This window comes from Oryctolagus cuniculus, chromosome 1, assembly GCF_964237555.1.
Source record: "Oryctolagus cuniculus chromosome 1, mOryCun1.1, whole genome shotgun sequence".
In the NCBI taxonomy this organism is placed as follows: Eukaryota; Metazoa; Chordata; class Mammalia; order Lagomorpha; family Leporidae; genus Oryctolagus; species Oryctolagus cuniculus.
Window position 1 is genome coordinate 10,298,812 of NC_091432.1, and position 20,465 is coordinate 10,319,276.

Genomic DNA, 20,465 nt, shown 5'->3' on the forward strand with positions numbered 1-20,465 from the left:
GCTCCGTGGGAGAAGGGGCTGGGAGGCAGCAGGCGGAGGGCTGGGGCCCACCGAGGGCAGGGCTGGGGGCAGCAGGGAAGGGAGAGAAGAGAAAGGAAGAAAGACCAAGCATGGGGTGCATGGGCCGGCGTGTACCCCAGCCTCACGGACACCCCGGAACAGAAGCCCACCCCTCCCTGCGGCCATCACCCAGGCGCCCCTTCCCGGTGGATGCCCCGAGGGCTACGGCCTCATTTGTGGAGGTAGGCGTCCAGCCACAGCTCCCCAGACTTCTTCAGGGACCTGCAAAAAGAGAGGTGGGGAGAAGGCTCAGGGACCAGGAAGCTCTGGGAAGGGGCAGAGTGGAGAGGCCACCAGGAGATGGTCTCAGCTCTCAACCAGGGTTTGCCACTGGCACAGGCGGCAGCTACTAGAGGGGGGCTCCGCAGGGGGGCTCCAGAGGAGAGGAGAGAGGAGGGTTCCTCCACCATCCAGAGAAGCCACGTGATGCCCAGCCACGCACGGGCCAGGGATCGCCTGCCAGGCGCTGCTGCCAACATGCGTGACCTCAGCCCCTCCCTGCACCCACCTGCCGACTCCCCACCTAACCTGATGATGTCCAGTAGCGCCTTCAGCAGCGGCTTCTCCTGGTACTCAATGCCATGCTTGGCACACAGGGACTTCACCAGCGGGGCGATCTTGTGCAGGTTGTGCCGGGGCATGGTAGGAAAGAGGCTGGGGAGGGGCAGGTGGAGTGTGAGGACGCCGGGGGCTGGGCTGCTCCCCACCACCCTCTACAGCCCCGGAGAGGCCCAGGCCACAGCCAGGACGGTACTCTGGGTGCACAGCTCCTCCTCCTGCGAGCCTGTGGGGCTCCCCGGCTGGCCCGGGAGAGGGGAAGCTGGGGCCATTTGTAAGCAGGGTGGGCTTGTGCTCTTGGGAGCTGCAAGGACATTGGGCGGCCAGAGACAACAATGTGGTGCTTTTCACAGAAGGAAGTAGAAGATAAGGAAGGAGAGGGAGAGGAGCAGCGGCCAAGGACAAAGCCGGGCAGGGGGAGTCCCTTGGCTCCCACGCTGCATGCGAGCTGTCAAACCCGCCTCAGCTTGCCCGTCCATCAAGTGGGCTTGAGGACCCCTGCCCTGCAAGCTCTCTGCAACTCCGGCCACCCATGAGGGAGGGTGGCTGTCACCGACACCATGTGACACAGGGTCCAGCAGCACCACACCTGACCGCAGGGAGCCCCTCTCCTGACCGCAGTGGGCTGGCTGCAGAGCCATGACAATCAGACAGGGACCTTGGCAGGGGGACGCAGGGGTGGTCTCACGAGCCGCCCTCTGCCCGCCCCTCCCTCCCACTGTCCGTCTCCCCGCCTCACCCAAGCCCCCGGGGCCGCACTCACTGGTGCTCGATCTGAAAGTTGAGGTGCCCACTGAACCAGTCGTTGAAGAAGGACTGCTCCACGTTGCAGGTGGCCGCCAGCTGTGGAGGAGATAGGAGGAGTGGCCGGGGTAGATCAAAGGCTTGGCTTCATCCCCCAAAGGCCCAGCCTTGCCTGGGGCCTCAGGACCACTGCTGTGTGTCACAGGGTCCCGCCTGCAGGCCTGGGTCTGTCCAGATCCCCCCCTTTCCCTCCCCCACCGCCCGTTCCTGCAGGGGACTCCTGTCACTTTCTCCTTAGCTAGCCCCGAGGCCACCAGCGGGGCATGGGGAGCCCAGCACAGCCCTGTCCACTGGTCAGCCACATCTGGGACAGGACCGTGGACACTGGTCCTGGCTCTGCAGGGCCTGCTTCCCCTCACCTGGCTGCTGAACCAGTCTCGGTAGGGTTCAAGGTCAATCTCCATGACGATGTGATTCATCTGTGTGACCCACACAAACCAGTGGCTCTCCAGGAACCTGAAAGAGAGCACAGCTCAGCGCAAGGACCCCCGGGAACTCTCCGTGGGGCCGGCCACATGGCAACAGATCCACTCTCCCACCCAGCCCAGAGCAGGTGCAGGAATGGGGACATCCGGGGCTTTCCTCCCCTAGACAATGCCAGTGCTTGGGGTCGGGGGCCCAGGGATCAACCGGCAAAGCTCAGGCACCTGATGAAGTTGAGGAAAAGGAGGGCTCCCAGGATGCCGTAGAAAGGGATGTAGGTGAAGAAGAAACGGGCATAGTAGCTGATGGCCCAGGCCAGGTCCTGCGGGGAGGAAGAGGATGAGGTGCGGCTCCACTCCACCTGCCCTGGTGCAGCACACTGCCCTCGGCCAAATGCACACCGCAGGCCATGCAGCAAAGGTGTCCAAGAGAAGCTCCCAGAGGCCTCCAGGAAGCGGGGCACGGAGCCACAGAGAGGCAGCACCTCCCTAACGCTGTCGTCCGCATGCCCGGGGTTTACCCGATGGCCTCGGTTTCCAAGGCGATGCTGAGTATCTCTGTAGCAGCAATGGGACTGCGTGCTCTGCTCTTGGGCACACAGGCAGGGGTGGGCCACGGGTCACCGGCCCAGGGGCAGCCGCAGGGAGGGACAGAGGGCGGCAGCCCCTGCCAGGGCCCAGGGGACTCTGAAGGCGCATTCAGAACATAGCCCTCGACTCGTGCCCAGGCCACCGACTGCCCTCAGTCCCCTCCCTGCTCAGCAGCACCTGGGATCTCCTTCCCTGCCTGCGAGGGACCTTGCCCTCCCCTGTCCTCACGGGGGCAGTAACAGGGTCACCTCCTGGGCCAGCACCTCTGCTGCAGCTCTGCCCTCCACCACAGGCCCACTGGCAGGTGTTTTGCAGATATCACGTACCCAGGCCCATGTGTCTCCCTGGACCACAGCAGGGGCCTCCCATTGGTCTCCTGCTGGCCCTTGGGTAGCCATGGCAACCGGAGTGACCTTTGTTCCAAGCAGATCCTATCTGTCCCCTGCTAATGCCTCTCAGAGCTCTGTGGGAGCCACTCTCTTCAGTCACCCTGACCCAGCTCATCCGCACCGCAGGGCCTTTGCACAGACTGCTCCACCAGGGATGCTTAGACGGCATCATCACAGGCTCCCGCACAGTGATCCAGGTGGGGGTGAGATGAGACTAAGGAGGCGGGCCACAGCCAGGTCACCCCCATCTCGGGGACAACCATGGGGGAACATCATCACATTGGTGTCTTTTTTTAAAGGGAACAGATTTCATGTATTTCATAGATACATTTTTTTTAAGATTTATTTTTATTTATTTGAAAGAGTTACAGAGAGAGATAGAACCAGAGAGAGAGGTCTTCCATTCTGCTGGTTCACTCCCCCAAATGACCGCAACAGCCAGAGTTGAGCCAATCCGAAGCCAGGAGCCAGAAGCTTCTCCCAGGCTTCCCATGTAGGTGCAGGGGCCCAAACACTTGGGCCATCTTCCACCACTTTCCCAGGCCATAGCAGAGAGCTATATCGGAAGAGGAGCAGTAAGGACTTGAACCGGTACCTATATGGGATGCTGGCACTGCAGGCTGGGGCTTTAACCCACTGTGCCACAGCACCGGCCCCTACATTGGTGTCTTAAAGTAGATCTCGGGGCCTGCGCTGTGGTGTAGTGGCTAAGCCTCCACCTGCAGCGCCGGCATCCCATGTGGGCGCCTGTTCATGTCCCGGCTGCTCCTCTTCCAGGCCTGGGAAAGCAGTGGAAGATGACCCAAGTGCTTGGGCCCCTGCACTCGCGTGGGAGACCCAGAAGAAGCTCCTGGCATCAGATTGGCCCAGCTCCAGCTGTTGCGGCCATTTGGGGAGTGAACCAGCTGATGGAAGATCTCTCTGTCTACTGTAACCCTGCCTCTTAAATAAATAAATAAACCTTTTTAAAAAAACTAAAGTAGGTCTCATCAACTGGAGGCAGGGTGATGAGGTGGTGACGTCAGCCCAGACCCAGGCCCACAGCACAGATGAAGAGGTGACAGCTCCCTTAGGAGCCACCTAAGGTGGCATCACCTGCGTTTGGTGATGGCTCGGTTGTGAGGCATGGCAAGGAGGGGCTGGAGAAGGGGTCAGCAGAACCAGCAGAGCCCGGCGGCAGCCTCTTCCCAAAGAGGAACTCCCAGAGGAGCCGCAGCCAAACCCTGGGAAGGCGGGGCTGGGAGAGCTTCCCCAGCATGCGGCTGCCGGTGCCTTTGCGGGGCAGTGAAAACCTCCCCTGGCGAGCCTCCACTGAGGCCTTTGCACCCCCCTGGTTCGGGGAGCCCCGGCCTGGCTGTTGAGTGGACTCGCCAGACACGGCCAAGGCCCAGACTTCAGGAGACAAAGCACTGTGAAGCCTTGGGTTGCCCTGAAGACAAGAGGCCCGCTAAGTGGCTGTGTCCTGGCCGGATCCCTTCTGAGGGCTGAGACTGTGTCCCTGTCGGCAAACCCTGCCCTGCCCACGGTGACTCCCCCATACAGGTTACTCCACCATGGGCACAAAATGACAATGCACATCTATGGAAATCTGGGGGCCTCCTCGGCCCCCTCTCCAGGACCCCCCAACTTTGGAAGCAAAATCGGGCGAGTCTTCCACGGCTGTTGTTTTGGGTTGAACTGTGTCCCTCTTCCAGATTCCTACACTGACGTCTGGCCTCCCACCCCATCAGCAGGTGAATGTCTGGTATTAAGGTCACTCCTGATGGAACCAGCTAAGATGAGCTCTTCAGGGTGCACTTCTAATCCAACACAACTGGTGTCCCCGCAAGAACAGGGACATTTGGAGGCAGCCACAATTGCAGGTGGGAGACAGAGGCAGGGAGAAGATGGCCAGCTCCAGCCACGGAGAGTGGCCTGGGGCAGCCACCCTGGCTGAGGCCTTGCAGCCCCCAGGCTGAGACCAGGGCCTTGCTCTGCAGGTGCAGCCAGAGCAGCCACACTTGGAGTCCCAGGCATCACTCAGCTGCTCCCGTGCCCCAACCAGCGTGGAGGTGACATGGCTCTCGGGACTTCAGGGGCCCCACAGAGGTGCAGGGGGACCGTGGCTGGGTTGCATCTGCCTCCTATCACGTTACCTTTGGGAACTTTCTGGAGGGAGGGGTCTGCCCAGGCAGTCACTGCCCCAGCAGACGCCCCTGCGGGTGTGTTTGGGGAGACCTTAGCAGGGGCCTCCCTGGCTCCTGGTGGCCTCCCAGAGTCCCTTCCAGAGAGTGACAAGGCACCGAGAGGGCAGTGCAGGCCTCCAGGGGCCCCTCGCCCAGCACCCTGCCTCCCCACTCCCCACAGAGCCCGTCCAGTCCCCAACTCACCACCCAGTCTTTGCGGACGATCATGGTCATGATGATTTGGTACTGGAAGTACATGGGGATGAGCAGTGGGGGCCCAACTGTGCAGAGAACAGAGGTTGGCCGGTTGCTTCCTGCCCCGCCCCGCCCCATCCCCACCCCGCCCTGCCTGGGAGATCAGGAGGGGCGGAGACACTGAGCCTAGGGACAGGATCTACACACAGGGGGAAGGCGGCCCATGGCCCTGGTGCCCAGGGAGGGGCCTGGGAGCTGCCCGTGGAGCCAGCGCTCCAAACAGCCAGGAGCTGTTGAGTGCGTGGCCCTGGATGAGGCTGTGCCCCCCCTTGTCTTCTGATGGGTCTGGGGTCTGCAAAGGGTGCAGATGGGAGGAGGGCAGCGGCCTCCTGGGCGGGGCGTCCACACTCACTCAGGAAGAAGTACTCGTGCTGGTGGTTGTAGGGCAGGTACTTCAGCTTCTTCTTGCCGTACTGAGGAGAGAGGGCAGATCCTGAGTACGCGGCACCCCCTTCCTGCCCTCCGTGCCTCCCCAGCTGGGGACAGGCCCATCTGCGCCGGGCTTCTGAGGCTCAGGGGCAAAGTCACTCCCAGGCAACACACAAAGGGGGCCGGCGTAGAGGATGAAGCCAGTCTGCAGCACTGGCAGCCCATATGGGTGCCAGTTCGAGTCCCGGCTGCTCTTCTTTCCAATCTGGCTCTCTGCTAATGGCCTGGGAAAGCAGCAGTGGAAGATGGCTCAAGTCCTTGGACCTCTGCACCCACGTGGGAGACCTGGAAGAAGCTCCTGGCTCCTGATCGGCTCAGCTCCAGCCGTTGCAGCCCTTTGGGGAGTGAAACCCAGTGAAAGACTTCTCTCTCTCTCCCTCTCCCTCTGTAACTCTGCCTCTCAAATAAATAAATAAATGTTGGCTGGTGCCGCGGCTCACTAGGCTAATCCTCCACCTTGCGGCGCCGGCACACCGGGTTCTAGTCCCAGTCGGGGCGCCGGATTCTGTCCCGGTTGCCCCTCTTCCAGGCCAGCTCTCTGCTGTGGCCAGGGAGTGCAGTGGAGGATGGCCCAAGTCATTGGGCCCTGCACCCCATGGGAGACCAGGATAAGTACCTGGCTCCTGCCATCGGATCAGTGCGGTGCGCCGGCCACAGCGTTCCGGCCACGGCGGCCACTGGAGGGTGAACCAATGGCAAGGGAAGACCTTTCTCTCTGTCTCTCTCTCTCTCTCTCTCACTGTCCACTCTGCCTGTCAAAAAAAAAAAAAAAAAAAGTTAAAAAAAAATAGAACAAGTGGGCCCTGCTGGGAACTGAAAAACATACCCCAAGGCAGGGCACCCCCGGGAGGGGCTGGGAGACGCCGGGGAGGGCCCAGCAATCATCGGGCTGCACCTCTCCCTCTCCTTGTAATTTTCAGTCACTCCCCTCAAGGCGGGCCCTGACAGGTGCGGGCCTCACCTGGTTACCTGAAGCCCTGAAATACCTGGGCCCAGCCCAGCCTGTCCCTCGGGACTGGGAGTGACGGATGCTGTAGGCCAAGCCCAGTGGCATCTCTTCCTCTCACCTGCAGGAAGGAGGAGGCTGTGGCTGGGACAACTTCCCGCCTGTGCCCAGGACCTGCATCCCGGCGCCAGCGGCCACGGTCGTAAGAGCGTCCGGCTGAAGCATCACCAGAAAGGGTCCCTTTGTCTCCCACACCCTAGCGAGGATCTACTCGTTCCCAGAAAGTGTGGCCCTCTGCTCAGAGACTATCATTAAGGTCAGGGCTGGGGCTGGCCTGGGGAGGTCTGAGCCGGGGTCCTCAGGGGGCGCCTCTGCCCGAGCAGTTCCCAGTGCAGGGAGGGGCAGGAGGGGTGGGTTCAGGGGAGGATGCGCCACGGCGGCCAGCCTGGGGAGGCACAGTGGCCGAGGGGAGCAGGGCTCCAGGTTGCCCTGGATCCTGCTTTAACCTCCTACCAGGAGCAGGGAACAGGGCTGCAAGCCCAGCCTCTGCTGTGGCTTCCTAGCCCTGGCCACTGGCCTCCCCACCACATCTCAGCCCACAGTTCACCCCATCCCTCTCAGGGCCTGAGCCCCAGGGGTGGCCTGGGCAGGTCAGCAGAGACACTTAGTGCTGGCCGGGTGGCAGGGTGGCAGGGAGAACGGGGGGTTGTGGGGAGAGCACCCAGCTGTGTTGGCATAGCAAGCATACTGCTTTATCCATTTATTTTTAATGCATTTACTTTAATTTATTTGAAAGGCAGAGAGAGACCTTCCATCCTTTGGTTCACTCCCCTTGGCTGGGGAAGTCAGAAGCCCAGAACATAATCTGGACCTCCCATGTGGGTGACAGGGACCCAAGACCTTGAGCCATTATCTGCTGTGTGTCAGAAGCAGAGCCAGGACCCAGAGCCAGGCACTCCCGCACAGGATGTGGGCATTGTGCTGTGTCAACCACTGTGCCCAGTGCTTGCCTAAGCCTACTATTTTCTTGGCTTCTGCTGCTTTTGGGGAGATGGCAGAGATTAGAGGGCCACAGCTGTCCCCAGGGTGACCCACAGGAGCCAAGGGGACACTGGTCCTGGGGACAGGGACTGGGGATCTGTACACAGTTCACTCTCTGAGCTGTGGCACCCAGCAGGCCCTGGGATCTTGTTGCACAGTGGAGGTGAGCTGCGTACTTCACAGGGTTGTCGAGGGACCAGCGGACAAAGCGGCTATGAAAGCCCCAGGGGATCGTAGACAGGTGCTGGACACAGTCCCACGCGGCTGCACATCCGTTTCCGTCTCATGGGCCTCTCCCAGGGCCTGGCTGGCCCACAGCCCTCTCCTCCAAAGGCTGGGAAGACCCCTGGGTCTGGCTGGCTGCTGTCTCTGGGCTAGGCAGGGACTGTACAAAGTTGCCCATGCACCGTGCCCAGGTGCCCAGGGCTCAAGGCCCTGCTTAGCCCCATTAGCTTTACTTTCGGCCAGAGGGCCCCATGCACCTGCCGTCCTCCGGGGTAGTCCCTGTCACACACACAGGAGAGCAGGGTCCTCACAGGAGAAGGCAGGCAGGCCCTCTGGACTGCAGGCCAGGGCGTGGGTGGCTCACTGTGGCCAGACCCAAGGAGATGGTGACACTCACAGGGCTGGCCTTGAGCAGGGACAGCGTGTTCCCAGGCTGAGGTTGATGGCTGGGGACGCAGGCCAGGGGCAGGAGTGGGAGGCCGCCAGCCCTGGGACCGCCCTCTTGTTCCCAGCCTCTCCAAGGACCACAAGGCCAGACTTGGGTGAGGGCCAGAGAGGGTGCCAGGGGCATGTGTGGGGTGCGTTTCAGCTTTGGAACAGAATGTCTGAGGAGTGACAAGGGCCTTCCTTGTGCAGGACGCCTTGGGGAGGGCAACTCTTGCCGAGCCAGGCCACTGCCTCTGGGCAGGGAGCCGTGAGTGGCAGAGCCACAGCGGGTCCCCGTCCCGGGTCCCTGACAGGGGGGCCATGGCTGTGCTGTGGCCAGCGGAGAGGGCAATGGCCCACTTGGGCCCCTTCCTGAAGGTCTGCAGGGAGCATGGAGGGTGAGCAGTGGATAGGCAGAGGGGCAGGGGTGCGGCCTGGCTGGAGGGAGGGAAGGGTGCTCTGTGGGGAGGCAGAACCCCAGTTTCTGAGTGTCCATTTGCAGCAGGGCATGAACACCAGCCTGGCAGCTCCCTTCAACCACATACAAGAAACAAATGAGCTGGCGCCGCGGCTCACTAGGCTAATCCTCCGCCTTGCGGCGCCGGCACACCGGGTTCTAGCCCCGGTCAGGGCGCTGGATTCTGTCCCGGTTGCCCCTCTTCCAGGCCAGCTCTCTGCTGTGGCCTGGGAGTGCAGTGGAGGATGGCCCAAGTGCTTGGGCCCTGCACCCCATGGGAGACCAGGAGAAGCACCTGGCTCCTGCCTTCAGATCAGCGCGGTGCGCCGGCCGCAGCACGCTGGCCGTGGCAGCCATTGGAGGGTGAACCAACGGCAAAGGAAGACCTTTCTCTCTGTCTCTCTCTCTCACTGTCCACTCTGCCTATCAAAAAAAAAAAAAAAAAAAAAGAAACAAATGTCTGATGAACGAAGCAAGATGGCCACGGGGCTCGCCACCGTTTAAGGCTGCTCTGAAAAGTGCGCTTCGGTGCAATCAAACCCCAAGCAGAAATAAGAGTGGGGGGTCAGCGGTGGGGCACCACCTCTTGCGGAACCAGCCTTCCATATTGGAGCACTGGTTCCAGTCCCTGCTGCTCCGCTTCCAACCCAGCTCCCTGCTAATGCACCTGGGAAAGCAGTGGAGGACGGCCCGAGTGCTTGAGCTCCTCCCACTGATGCAGGAGACCCTGGCTTCAGCCTGGCCTAGACCTGGCTTTTGCGGTTATTTGGGGAGTGAACTAGGAGGTAGAAAATCTATTCTCTCTGCCTTTCAAATTGATAAAATAAGTATTTTTTTTAAAAGAATGGAGTGGAGGAGAGCATTTGGCCTAGTAGTTAAGATACCGCTTGGGACACCCATCCCACAGGAGTGCCCAGGTTCAAGTCCCGGCTCCAGCTTCCTGCTCATGCTCACCCTGGCAAGCAGAAAGTGACAGACAGCTTGAGTACCTGGGTGCCTGCCACCCACTTGGGAAACCCAGATCAAGTTCCTGGTTTCTGGCTTCAGCCTGGCCCAGCCCTGCCTATTGTAGGCATTTGGGGAGTGAACCAGTGGATGGAACATCTCTCTCTTTGTGTCTCTCCTTTTCAAATAAAACAACTAAATGAAACTTTAAAAAAAAAAAAAAAAAAGAAGGGAGCTATAGAAAGAAAGAGATGAATTTTTCATTGTTTCCAAAAATGTGATCGTTGTACCCAGGAAACTCAACAGAATCCACTGAAAAGTGACCTAGGTTCAGGCAGAATCCGGTACACACGAGCCAGACATAAGAGCACCAAGCAAAATCAATCACTTTCCCAAACGCGAGAGAAGCCCCAGTTGTGAGAACAAAAATATAAAGCCCCTAAGGATTAATTTAAAAAAAGGACACTCATAAAACCACGTCCCAGGGTGGGACCCTCACATCCCGCATCCGAGTGCCTGGGTTTGAGTCCTGGCTCTGCTACCGATCCAGCTTCCTGCTAATGTGCCTGGGAGGCAGCAGGTAACGGCTCAAGCACCGGGCCCTGCCACCCAGCTGAGTTCCCAGCTCCTGGTTTCAGCCTGATCCAGCTCCAGCTTTGGTGGGCAGTTAAGGAGTGAACCCACAGATGGAGGATCTCTGGCTGGCTGGCTGGTGGGCTTTCAAATAAAGAAATTTTTTTAAAAAATTTTTCTTTATGTATTTGAGAGGTAGAGTGACAGAAAGAGAGAGAGTGAGATAGTGAGAAAGGTCTTCCATCTGTTGATTCACTCCCCAAATGGCCGTGATGGCCAGAGCTGGGCCGATCTGGAGCCAGGAGCTTTTTCCAGGTCTCCCAGAGGCCCAAGGACTTGGGCCATCTGCTGCTGCTTTCCCAGGTGCATTAGCAGGGAGCTGGATCAGAAGTGGAGTAGCCGGGACTCGAACTGGCATTCATATGGGATGCCAGTTCTGCAAGCAGAGGCTTAGCCTACTACGATAGAACACTGGCCCCTCAAATAAATAAACTTAAAATACGTAAATAAATAAGGCCATGTCCAAGGAGATAAAGATTCCTGGATGGGAAAGCAATGGAGTGAGGGGCATTCAGAAGGGGGAAGCTGCCCCACTACACTCTCACAGTGAGTTAAGTGCCAGGTACAGCCGAGTGCCGTGCACAGGGCACCCAGACACTCGGGTGCAGGAGAGCCCCCGCCATCACACAGGAGGGGCGTGGGGGCCCATGGGTGCCGGGGAGACTGGCTGGCTCAGGAGGCCAGTGGAGGTGGATGAACACACATCCCCTGTGGCCAGTGTCAGACACTGGGACAACAAACTGAAAATACTCCCTACAAAGAACTTCCTTAGCATAACAGCAAGGAAAGGAATCTCAAAAAGAATCTCGGCAGGGAGAGTATTTTGCTACATAAAACAAACAAAAACATCCTCCCGGAAACCATCAGTAAGCCCCAGAGGCTGAGCACTAACTGGCGAAGGGCAGGGCAGCCTTCGACAGAGCTGCCTGCTGGGCAGACTGTGCAGCCCCTGCTGGCTGCTTTGTTTATCTGTGCCTGGGAGAAAAGCCCTGGCAGGTATCCTGGCTCCCAGCCCTGGCCAACCTGGAGCTGGGAGAGGGAGTCCACGGTGATGCATGGGACTGGCCTATGACAAAGGCCATCTGACCCACTGTCCAGGGCAGCATGGCAGGTGCTCGGGCCCCTGCCGTCCACATGGGAGACTCAGCCTGGCCACCCCTCTCCACTGCAGCCATCTGGGGAGTGAACCAGCAGATGGAAGATTCTTCTCTCTCTCTCTCTCTCTCTCTCTCTCTCTCTCTCTCTCTCTCTCTCTCGTTCTCTGTAACTCTGCCTCTCAAATAAATGAAATAAATCTTTTTTAAAAAATGTTAAGGAGCTGTCATTGGGACACAGTTGGTTAAGCCACTGTCTGTGACATCTCTATGAGCACTGGTTTGAGCCTTGGCTGCTCCATTTCTGATCCAGCTTCCTGCTAATGTGCCTTGAAAGAGCGGAGGATGGCTTGATTGTGTGGGCCCCTGCCACCCACGTGGGATACCTGGATGAAGTTCCAGGCTCCTGGCCTGAGCCTGACCCAACCCCAGCCTTTGAGGCCATTTGGGGAGTAAACTAGCAGATGGACGACCTCTCTCTGTGTCACTCTTTCAAATAAATAAAATAAATATTTTTTAAAAGTTGAGGAAAAATAGAATGAAGGGATAATCTTATTTTGGTGTAAAAAAAAATTGAAATCCATGCTTAGGGAGCCAGTGCTGTGGCATAGCACCCATGTAGGCGCCAGTTCGAGTCTCGGCTGCTCCACTTCCGATCCAGCTCTCTGCTATGGCCTGGGAAATCAGCAAAAGATGGCCCAAGTGCTTGTGCCCCTGCATCGGCACTGAAGACCTGGAAGAAGCTCCTGGATCCAGGCTTTGGATTGGCCCAGCTCCTGCTATTGCAGCCATCTGGGGAGTGAACCAGCGGATGGAAGACCTCTCTCTCTCTCTCTCTCTCCCTCTTCCTGTAACTCTGTCTCTCAAATAAATAAAAAAGGAAATCTATGCTTAGTTATTACACATTTTCCACGAGCCTCCTTAAGAACCTTTGAATTGGCAAGTGGAGGACCAGACTCCCACAGCCCCCTACCCCAACACCTGCCCCAAAGCCGGCTGGAGAAAGGTGTGGGTGAGGAGCTGGCGTTGGAGCTCTGCCAGCCGCCCTGCTGGGAGCGCAGCTGCTGAGGCTGGTGTGGCGGAGGCACTGAGCCTCCGTCCCAGTGATCCAAGGCCCAAGGCCATCAGTCTGCTATCTGGACACCCTAATCTAAGTGAGCACACTGCTTCCTAGAGGGAAAACAAAAGCTTGGATTTGGGCAGAAAACAAACGCCAGGCTGGAGCAGCTGGGGTGCTTCCAAAGGACCGGGTTGTGGCTACTTTCCTGTAAGCAGCCCTGTCCCAGGGGGCTCACGTGCCCACGCACATACTCGTTCTCTCAGCTGGCAACACAAGGCTGAGATGGGCACCAGCTTCTGTCCTGGCCTCGTGCCAGGCCCTGGCTGCCCACGCGGCTAGGGGGAGCAGTGGCAAGGTGCCACACCTCACTCAGGGCACAGGGCTCAACTGGCAGAGGCCGGGACAGCCCTCCCTCCTGCGCCCGGCACCCTCATCCAGGGGGTGCTCTCCTACCCCGTGTTCTGCGTCCTCAACGTATTTGCAAAAAGCAAAGCTCATGTGATCTTCAAGTTCAAGTTCAACCCTGACTTTGGGGCTGCTTGTGACCTTACTAAACGATGACATCCTCCATACGCATCGAGAGTGCTTTTATTACAGGGAAAGGAAGGCTACACTAGCACCAGATTTTTCCCACCTTCTCAAACCGTGGGTTATGCTGCCTGTAGGAACGTCCCTGAACATGCACAGCCCCCAGAGAGAAAACCAGTCTCCCGGGACCCCTGGAGACGGGTTCAGGTGGGGAGAAGTGGCACACTGTTGTGTCTGATGTTTGTGGGGAAGCAGATGGACACGTGCTCACACACTCACGTGGGCACAGAATTCAGGGGTGGGGAGAATGAGACTCGCTTTTTAATTTTGTATATTTCCATGCTTATACCAAGTATGTGCTGCATCTGTGGTAAAGAAATGAACTGATACAAGAACAAAACGGTGTAGCAGAGTGAAGAAAACGCCCCGGTGGTCAGAAGATGTGGCAACTTCTCAGGGACAGGCCACTAAGTGGTGCGACCCTGGACCCACCTCACCCTCTCACTGAGCCTTGCGTCCTTTTACTCCATTATAAACTTGACCGAATTTTTCTTATTTGGAAGACAGAGAGAGAGAGACACACACACACACAAGGATAGATAGAGAAATCTCCTATCTGTGGGTTCACTCCCCAAATGCCCACAACAGCCGGGGCTGCGCCACACCAAAGCCAAGAGCCCAGACTCCAATCCAGGTCTCCCACATGGGTGACAGGGACACAACCACTTGAGCCATCAGCTGATGCATCCCAGGACGCACATAAGCAGGAAGCTGGAATTGGGAGCCAGAGCCGGGACTGGAACCCAGGCCCTCTGATGCGGGATGCAGGTGTCTTAAGTGACGTCTCAACCATCGCACCAAACCCCGGCCCAGCATTTCTCGCTTGGCATCAGGCCCTGTTGGGGTTCCTCCCAGTGCAGAGGAGGCTGCTGCTCCAAATAAGGTTTCCTGAGCACGGTCTGGCCTGCTGGGGATCACCTGGGCCCTAGAGCCAGGCCTTCCTGCTAAGCTGGAATGAGATTTCCCAGCGTCCTCTCTTGCTGAGGAGCTGTGTCCCATGCTCACCCCGGAGGCCGGGCCACATACATTCCCACTGCAATGATCAACAGGGCGCCTAGGAAGGCTTTCCACGCGGCTGAGATGGGGACGCGCCTGGCTGAGCCGGTCCCTGCCTGTCCCTAGCTCCAGCCAAGTTCACCCACACGGTTGTTACCTCAATGGGCTGCGACTCGCCCAGGACAAACACGTGCAGCATCTTCACATCCGGATCCTTGTGGAAGATGTTGGGCTTGGCGTGATGCTGGAAGTGGCGATGGTTCCACCAGTTGGCGGAGGCACCCTGTGGGGGCAGAGGGCTGGAGTGAGCAATGCAGTCCCCTGGGGACCCGAGCTTGCCTGCAACAGGCCCCACCCCCCACTGCCCCACACCCAGGACCAGCTCCTGGCACTTCCAACACTCAGGGTTGACTTCACTATACTCGGGGCAATGCCTTGGGACCCCGAATCACGGAGCCCAGAGGACCGACCAACCCCAGCCACGGTCATGTCGCTCCATCACTCCGGGCCTCCATTTCCCCCACCGTAAGATGGTGATGGCGGATGGAACACGCGCGGGCGGGACCACAGTGAGCGCTGCAGCAGGCATGGGGAGGCCTCTGCTTCTCTGCCAGCCCCAGGCGTGGTCCAGCCCACACCCACTTCTCCACCACGCTCTTCCTGGCCGCCAGCGTCTCGCCAGGGGAGGGGGCTTCAGGGACAGTGAATGCTTGGGTGAATGCCCAAGAGGAGTAGAAACACGTCCACATGCAAAGCCGCACACGAGGATTAAAAAGAGAGAGAAAAGCAAATTAACTGTTGTATCCTAATGTGCAGAGTAGCCCCCTTCAAAACAACCGCAAGGTGGAACAACACAAATGCCGTCAGCAGGTACATGGGGAAAGGCAGTGGGGGATGGGCCACGCCCCTGGGCGGGCTGTAACGTGGACCAGCCCTGGAGAGGTGATGGCAGGTCAAAGGACCCCACATTCCATTGATGAGAAATGCCAAGACGGGGAGTGGTTGCCAAGAGGAGTGGTTGCCTGGGCCAGGACAGGGAGACTGGCAGAGGCTGAAAGAGGAGTGGTTGCCTGGGCTTGGGCTGGGGGACCCGGGGAGGCAAAGGGGTCAGGACCTAGGGATGGGGTGGCTAAGAAGGGAGGGGTTTCTCTGGGAGGGGATGAAGATGATTGTGGTAATGATGGCAGAAAGCTGCAGCCGTATTTAAAGTCATTGACTTGCACATTTTAAATGGACGAATTGTGTACTCTGTGGATTATAGTTTAATAAAGTTTTCCTTAATTATTAGTTTTTTAATTGAGAGATAGAGAATCATCTGCTGGTTCCCTCTCCAACCGCTTTCAACTGCCAGGGCTGCCCCAAGGCTGAAACTAGGAGCCAGGAACTCAATCCGAGCCTCCCGTGTGGGTGTCGGGGACCCAACTACTAGAGCCACCACTCGCTACCTCCTAGGGTGCATATCTGCAGGAAGCTGGGGCTAAGAGCAGAGCCAGGGCTCCAACCCAGGCACTCTGATACGGCATGAGGTCATTCCGAGTGCTGTCTTCACTGCTGGGCCACATGCCTGCCCTAATAAAACTTTCAAAAACAGAAAGGCATTGCGTAAGTGGCCACTGTGCGGAGGGGTGGGTGCCGGGGCTCCTGTCCCACCCAGAAGGCTGGCAGTGGCTTAGATGACACTGGTTCTGGCTTCAATAAACTGATGAGCCCCGAGACAAGCAGCACAACACGGGTATTCGTTTCCAGGTCACAGATCGCCGTCTGACTCAAGCTCGTAAAACACTGTGTAGAGGCAGCTCCCGCAGCCAAGTCAGCCGGGGACACGCTGCGGACTCTCCAGTGTCAGCACTGCACTTGGGAGCTGTGACCCGATCAATGCCTTGGCTAAGGGTCTGGCCATCTGCGAAGAGGCCTGTTTGCTACAAACAAACATTGACTTGGAAGAGGCTATTGGCACGCGCATGGTCTCAGGACACCCACAGCTGTGGGTGGGGACAGCTATGAACAGCTGTGGCCCTGGAGACAGGCGGGAATCAAATCCAACAGAGAAAAGAAATGGCAGCAAGTGCAAGCCCAGGGGCTTGAGGAATCACGTGACACATTCACAGCTGTAGCCCCGACAGAAGAAAACTCCTGGGAAGAACTGAATGGCTAAGTCCCTGGCACAGAGATTGAGGCGTGAGGCCTGTGAGGTTTAGAATATCCCAACTCAGGGGCGGGTGGGCTGCCTGGAGGTTAGCACACCAGACAAGGACCCACGCTCCGTATCGGGGTGGCTGGCTTTGATTTCAGCTCCTGACTCCAGTTTCCTGCCAGTGTAGACCCTAGGGGGCAACAGTAATGGCTCAGGTGATTGGGTGCCAGCCACCCACATGGGTGACCCCGATGGAGCTCCCTGCTCCCAGCTCTAGACTTTGGCCTGGCCCAGTCCCAGATGTGTTAGGTATTTATGGATTGGAGCTCTCCCTCTCTGCCTATTTCTCCCTATCAAATAAATACATAAATATTTGTTTATTTAATTGAAGGACAGAGCCACAGAGAGAGAGGGAGAGACAGATCTTCCATGCACTGGTTCACTCCCCGAATGGCCACATGGCTAGGACTGGGCCAGGCAAAAATGAAGAATCAGGAACTCCACCCATGGCTGGCAGGGGTCTAAGCACTTGTGCCATCTGCTGCTGCTTTCCGAGGTGCATTAGCAGGGAGCTGGATCAGAAATGGAGCAGCCGGGGCTGGAACTGGGGCTGTGATACGGGATGCCAGCATCGCAAGAGGCAGCTTCACCCACTGCGCCACAATGCTGACTCCAATGATGGTTTAAAAAAGAGTATTCCAACTTAGAGATGTCTGCCGAATGAACACACAGAGGAGAAGGAAGAAGGGCCGAGAACAGGGCTGTGAGGCGGGGCACAGGACACGGGAGCGGGTGGATGAACACACGTCCTGTCCCTGCTGCTCCACCTGCCGTGACTCCCCGCCCTGCTCTTGGACAGGCACAGCCCTGCTCCTCCTTCAGGACCAACAGCAGCCCCCGGCGGCCCCAGAACACGGGACTGCTCTGCGCCGCACCGGGGGCAGAGTGTGAGGCGGGAGCCAAGGCCCTGCCCCGGGCGAACTGTGAGAGGGAGGGTCGGGGAGGAACAGGGCTGCCAGAGCCGCGAGAGCCCAGGGAGGCTGCATGGAAGCTGCCTGCAGCTGCACAGGACATGGCCAGAGCCAGCGGGCTTTCCTAACAGAGGCCCCTGGTGTTTGTGTGTGGAATATTCCAGAAGCCGAAGGAAGGAACACCCCGGGGCAGGAGTGTGACAGCCAGGTCAGAGCCGGAAGCCTGAGGAAAACTGTGCACTCCTGGCTTTAACGACGCAAACCCATCCGAAGCCCTTTAAAAATCTGCTTTTTGAAGAAAAAAAAAAAAAACTGCTTTTTGGTTGAGGCCATTTTCAATTAAAACAAATACCAACGTTGGCGATGTCTGTCAGCCGGGAAACAAGTTTAAATGATTTTTAATTGCCATCAGCTGCAGTCAGAGTGTAACGGAGCTTGTCTTGGTATAAATACAGCAGTTAAAAATCAAAATCACATGGCTTTTTAGACATCAACTTCTCAAATTTTAAATATTCTTTAACAATGGATTTTATGCTCCGGAAAAAAAGAAATCAAACACGAACACCATGCCTGCAAGACCAGCGTGGGGCACCCCGGGCTAAGCCACCACCGGTGACACCAGCACCCCATATTGGAGTACTAATTCAGTCCCAGCGCTGCTCTGCTTCTGGTCCAGCTGCCTGCTAATGCGCCTGGGAAAGCAGTGGATGAAGGTCCAAGCACTTGTGCCCTGCAACCACATGGGAGACTCAGATGGAGTTTCAAGCTCCTGGTTTCGGCCTGAGCCAGCCCTGGCGGTTTTAGCCATTTGGGGGAGTAAACTAGCAGGTGGAAGATTCTCGCTCGCTCTTTCTCTGTGTGTGTGTGTGTGTGTGTATGTGTGTGTGTCACTCTGCCTTTCCAATAAATAAAGGTTATTGTTTTAAAATGACATCAACACATAAAAAAGAGTGCATGTTTTTCTACTTGCCTCTTGGTTCAGCTCTAATCTCTGGTCAAATGTTGATATTTTACTGTATTGCAGGACTGTTTTTGCATTGATCTTTTTGTCTTAAAAAAAAATCCCACACATTAGAATGCTATGTTTGTGGCCCCCTAAATTCTGCACCATAGCCAAGGGCCTCCCCTGCCGCACCCAAATCCCAGCCCTGCTGGCCAGAGACCGGCCGCACGAAGGCCAGTGGGTATCTGCCCTTTATCCTGAGTGCAAGCTCAGGATAAGAACGGGTTTTACGCAGAGAGGTGACGCCTGCAACTGTCTTTAATTCCTGGAATTCCATGTCTCTGGGAGAGACACCTGCCGGAAGCGGCTTGGCTGCAGGAGAGGGGAAGTCGTGAAATCCCACAGCAGCGCAGGTGAAGTCAGAAGCAGGTCTCGGCCCCACGAGGACCCCAGTACCTGGTCTCTGGCCTCACCAACCTGTGCTAGAGCATCGGAGCTGGCAGGGCCCTCAAGGAGCTGCCGCGCCCAACCCCTTTTCACTCAGGGAAGGGAACACAGGCACGAGGAACCTACAAGACTTGCCTACCAGGCTTCTGCGCCCAAGCTCCAGGGCTGGATCCCAGGCAAGCTGCGAGCACCTTGCTCTGGGGCACCCCTGGGCGAGCTGCACCGCTATGCCATGGGCCTGGTTCTGCAACACAGCAGCAAAGACACAGCCAGAAGGGGCTGGGGGGCCACGAGAGACCACACATCCCGAAGCCCAAGAACCTTGCTTCCCATCACCCCAGAGTCCCGATGTCATCAGTGAACATTTCGCACGGAGCCCAGCCCTCTGTCCTGGCCTCACCTCCCGTGTGGTGCAAGAGCTGTGCCCCACGGGGCTCTTCAAGGACCTGGGGCTATCAGGCAGGAAAGGCCCCCCTGGCCCCCGCCCGGAGCCTGGAACTAGAACGCAGCCCGTCTTATGGGACAACATGGGTTAGAAGAGAAAAGTAACTTTCTAACACCGAGGAGGGTTTTATCCACGGGGGTGGGGGGGAGGACAGTGCAAGATGAAACAAGGCCTCTGCTCTGTGCACCCCCTCCTTGTCCCTGAAATTCTGGAGAGAGGCCAGATTCTCCAGACCTTCAAGGCTCAGGGCAAGACAAAGTGCTTGCTGTGGAATGAGTGGCCTGCTCGGTGCTGGGTCACCCCTCGATGCACCTGTGGCCAGCAAGCCAAGGGCCCAGCGTGGCCTGGGTCACAGAGGGGAGAAGCTTAACTGGGACAGGGTCGGGGGGGGCTCTTCAGGACCCAGCTTCCCCTAGAGGCTGTTAGATGCTGTTGGGAAGGGTCAGTGGGGGAGGGGGGGAGAGTTACAGAGCAAGAGGGAGAGACTGAGAGAGAGGTCTTCCATGCCCTGGTTCACTCCCCAAATGGCTGAAACAGCCAGGGCTGGGTCAGGCTGAAGCCAGGAGCCTGGAATTTCATCTGGGTCTCCCATGTGGGTGGCAGGGAGCCCAAGCACTTGGGTCATCTCCTGCTGCTTTCCCAGGTGCATGAGCAGGAAGCTGGATCTGAAGTGGAGTAGCTGGGATTAGAACCAGTGCTCACATGGGATGCCAACTTCACAGGTGGCGGCTTAACCTGCTGAGCCACAGTGCTCACCCCTCCATAACTTTCTGATTGCCCTCTCAATATGCATGGATTTCAAAAAAATGTTTGCGCCAAAGCACACTGATCTTTTCAATTCCCTGCCCATATCTAAGCCTTTGAAAGTACTCCTTGAGGCCAGCGCTGTGGCGCAGCAGGTGAAGCTACTGCCTGTGACGCCAGCATCCCATGTGAGTGCCAATTCTAATCCCGGCTGCTCCACTTCCAATCCAGCTCCTCACTAATGCACCTGGGAAGGCAGAGGAGGATGGCCCAAGTGCTTGGGCTCCCTGCCACCCACGTGGGAGACCGGAAGAGGCTCCTGGCTCCTGGCTTTAGATCTGGCCACTGTGGCCATTTAGGGAATGAACCAGTGGATGAAGATCTCTCTATGGCTCTCCCTCCTCTCTCTCTGTAACTCTGCCTTTCAAATCAACAAATAAATCTTAAAAAACAAAAGTATCCTCACGTGTGCAGACAGTACCCAATTTACCACAGTCCAACGTAGGAGTCTTTGGCTTTACAATGGTGAGTAGTGCCAAAATGACACTGAAATACAAATTTTGAATTTCAATGCGTAGTCCCAGCCAGTCCTACGAGGTGCGATACACACTGGCTAACCAGTAGTCTGCAGTGTGCTGTGTTGAAGACCCCCTGTCTGCTGGGGTCTGGAAACAACCTAAGTCACAGCCTGGAGCAC

General features: G+C 57.5%; 1 protein-coding gene across 1 annotated transcript in view; it reads right to left on the minus strand.

The window, feature by feature from the left end:
- Nucleotides 1-230: 230 nt before the first annotated feature.
- Nucleotides 231-20,465, minus strand: part of FADS2 (fatty acid desaturase 2) — a 33,160-nt gene continuing 12,925 nt past the window's right edge. Inside the window, 8 exon segments of the mRNA NM_001329067.1 lie at nucleotides 231-282; nucleotides 589-714; nucleotides 1,382-1,461; nucleotides 1,782-1,878; nucleotides 2,070-2,167; nucleotides 5,194-5,270; nucleotides 5,597-5,657; nucleotides 14,242-14,367. Of these exon segments, the coding sequence (NP_001315996.1) occupies nucleotides 231-282; nucleotides 589-714; nucleotides 1,382-1,461; nucleotides 1,782-1,878; nucleotides 2,070-2,167; nucleotides 5,194-5,270; nucleotides 5,597-5,657; nucleotides 14,242-14,367 (717 nt within the window).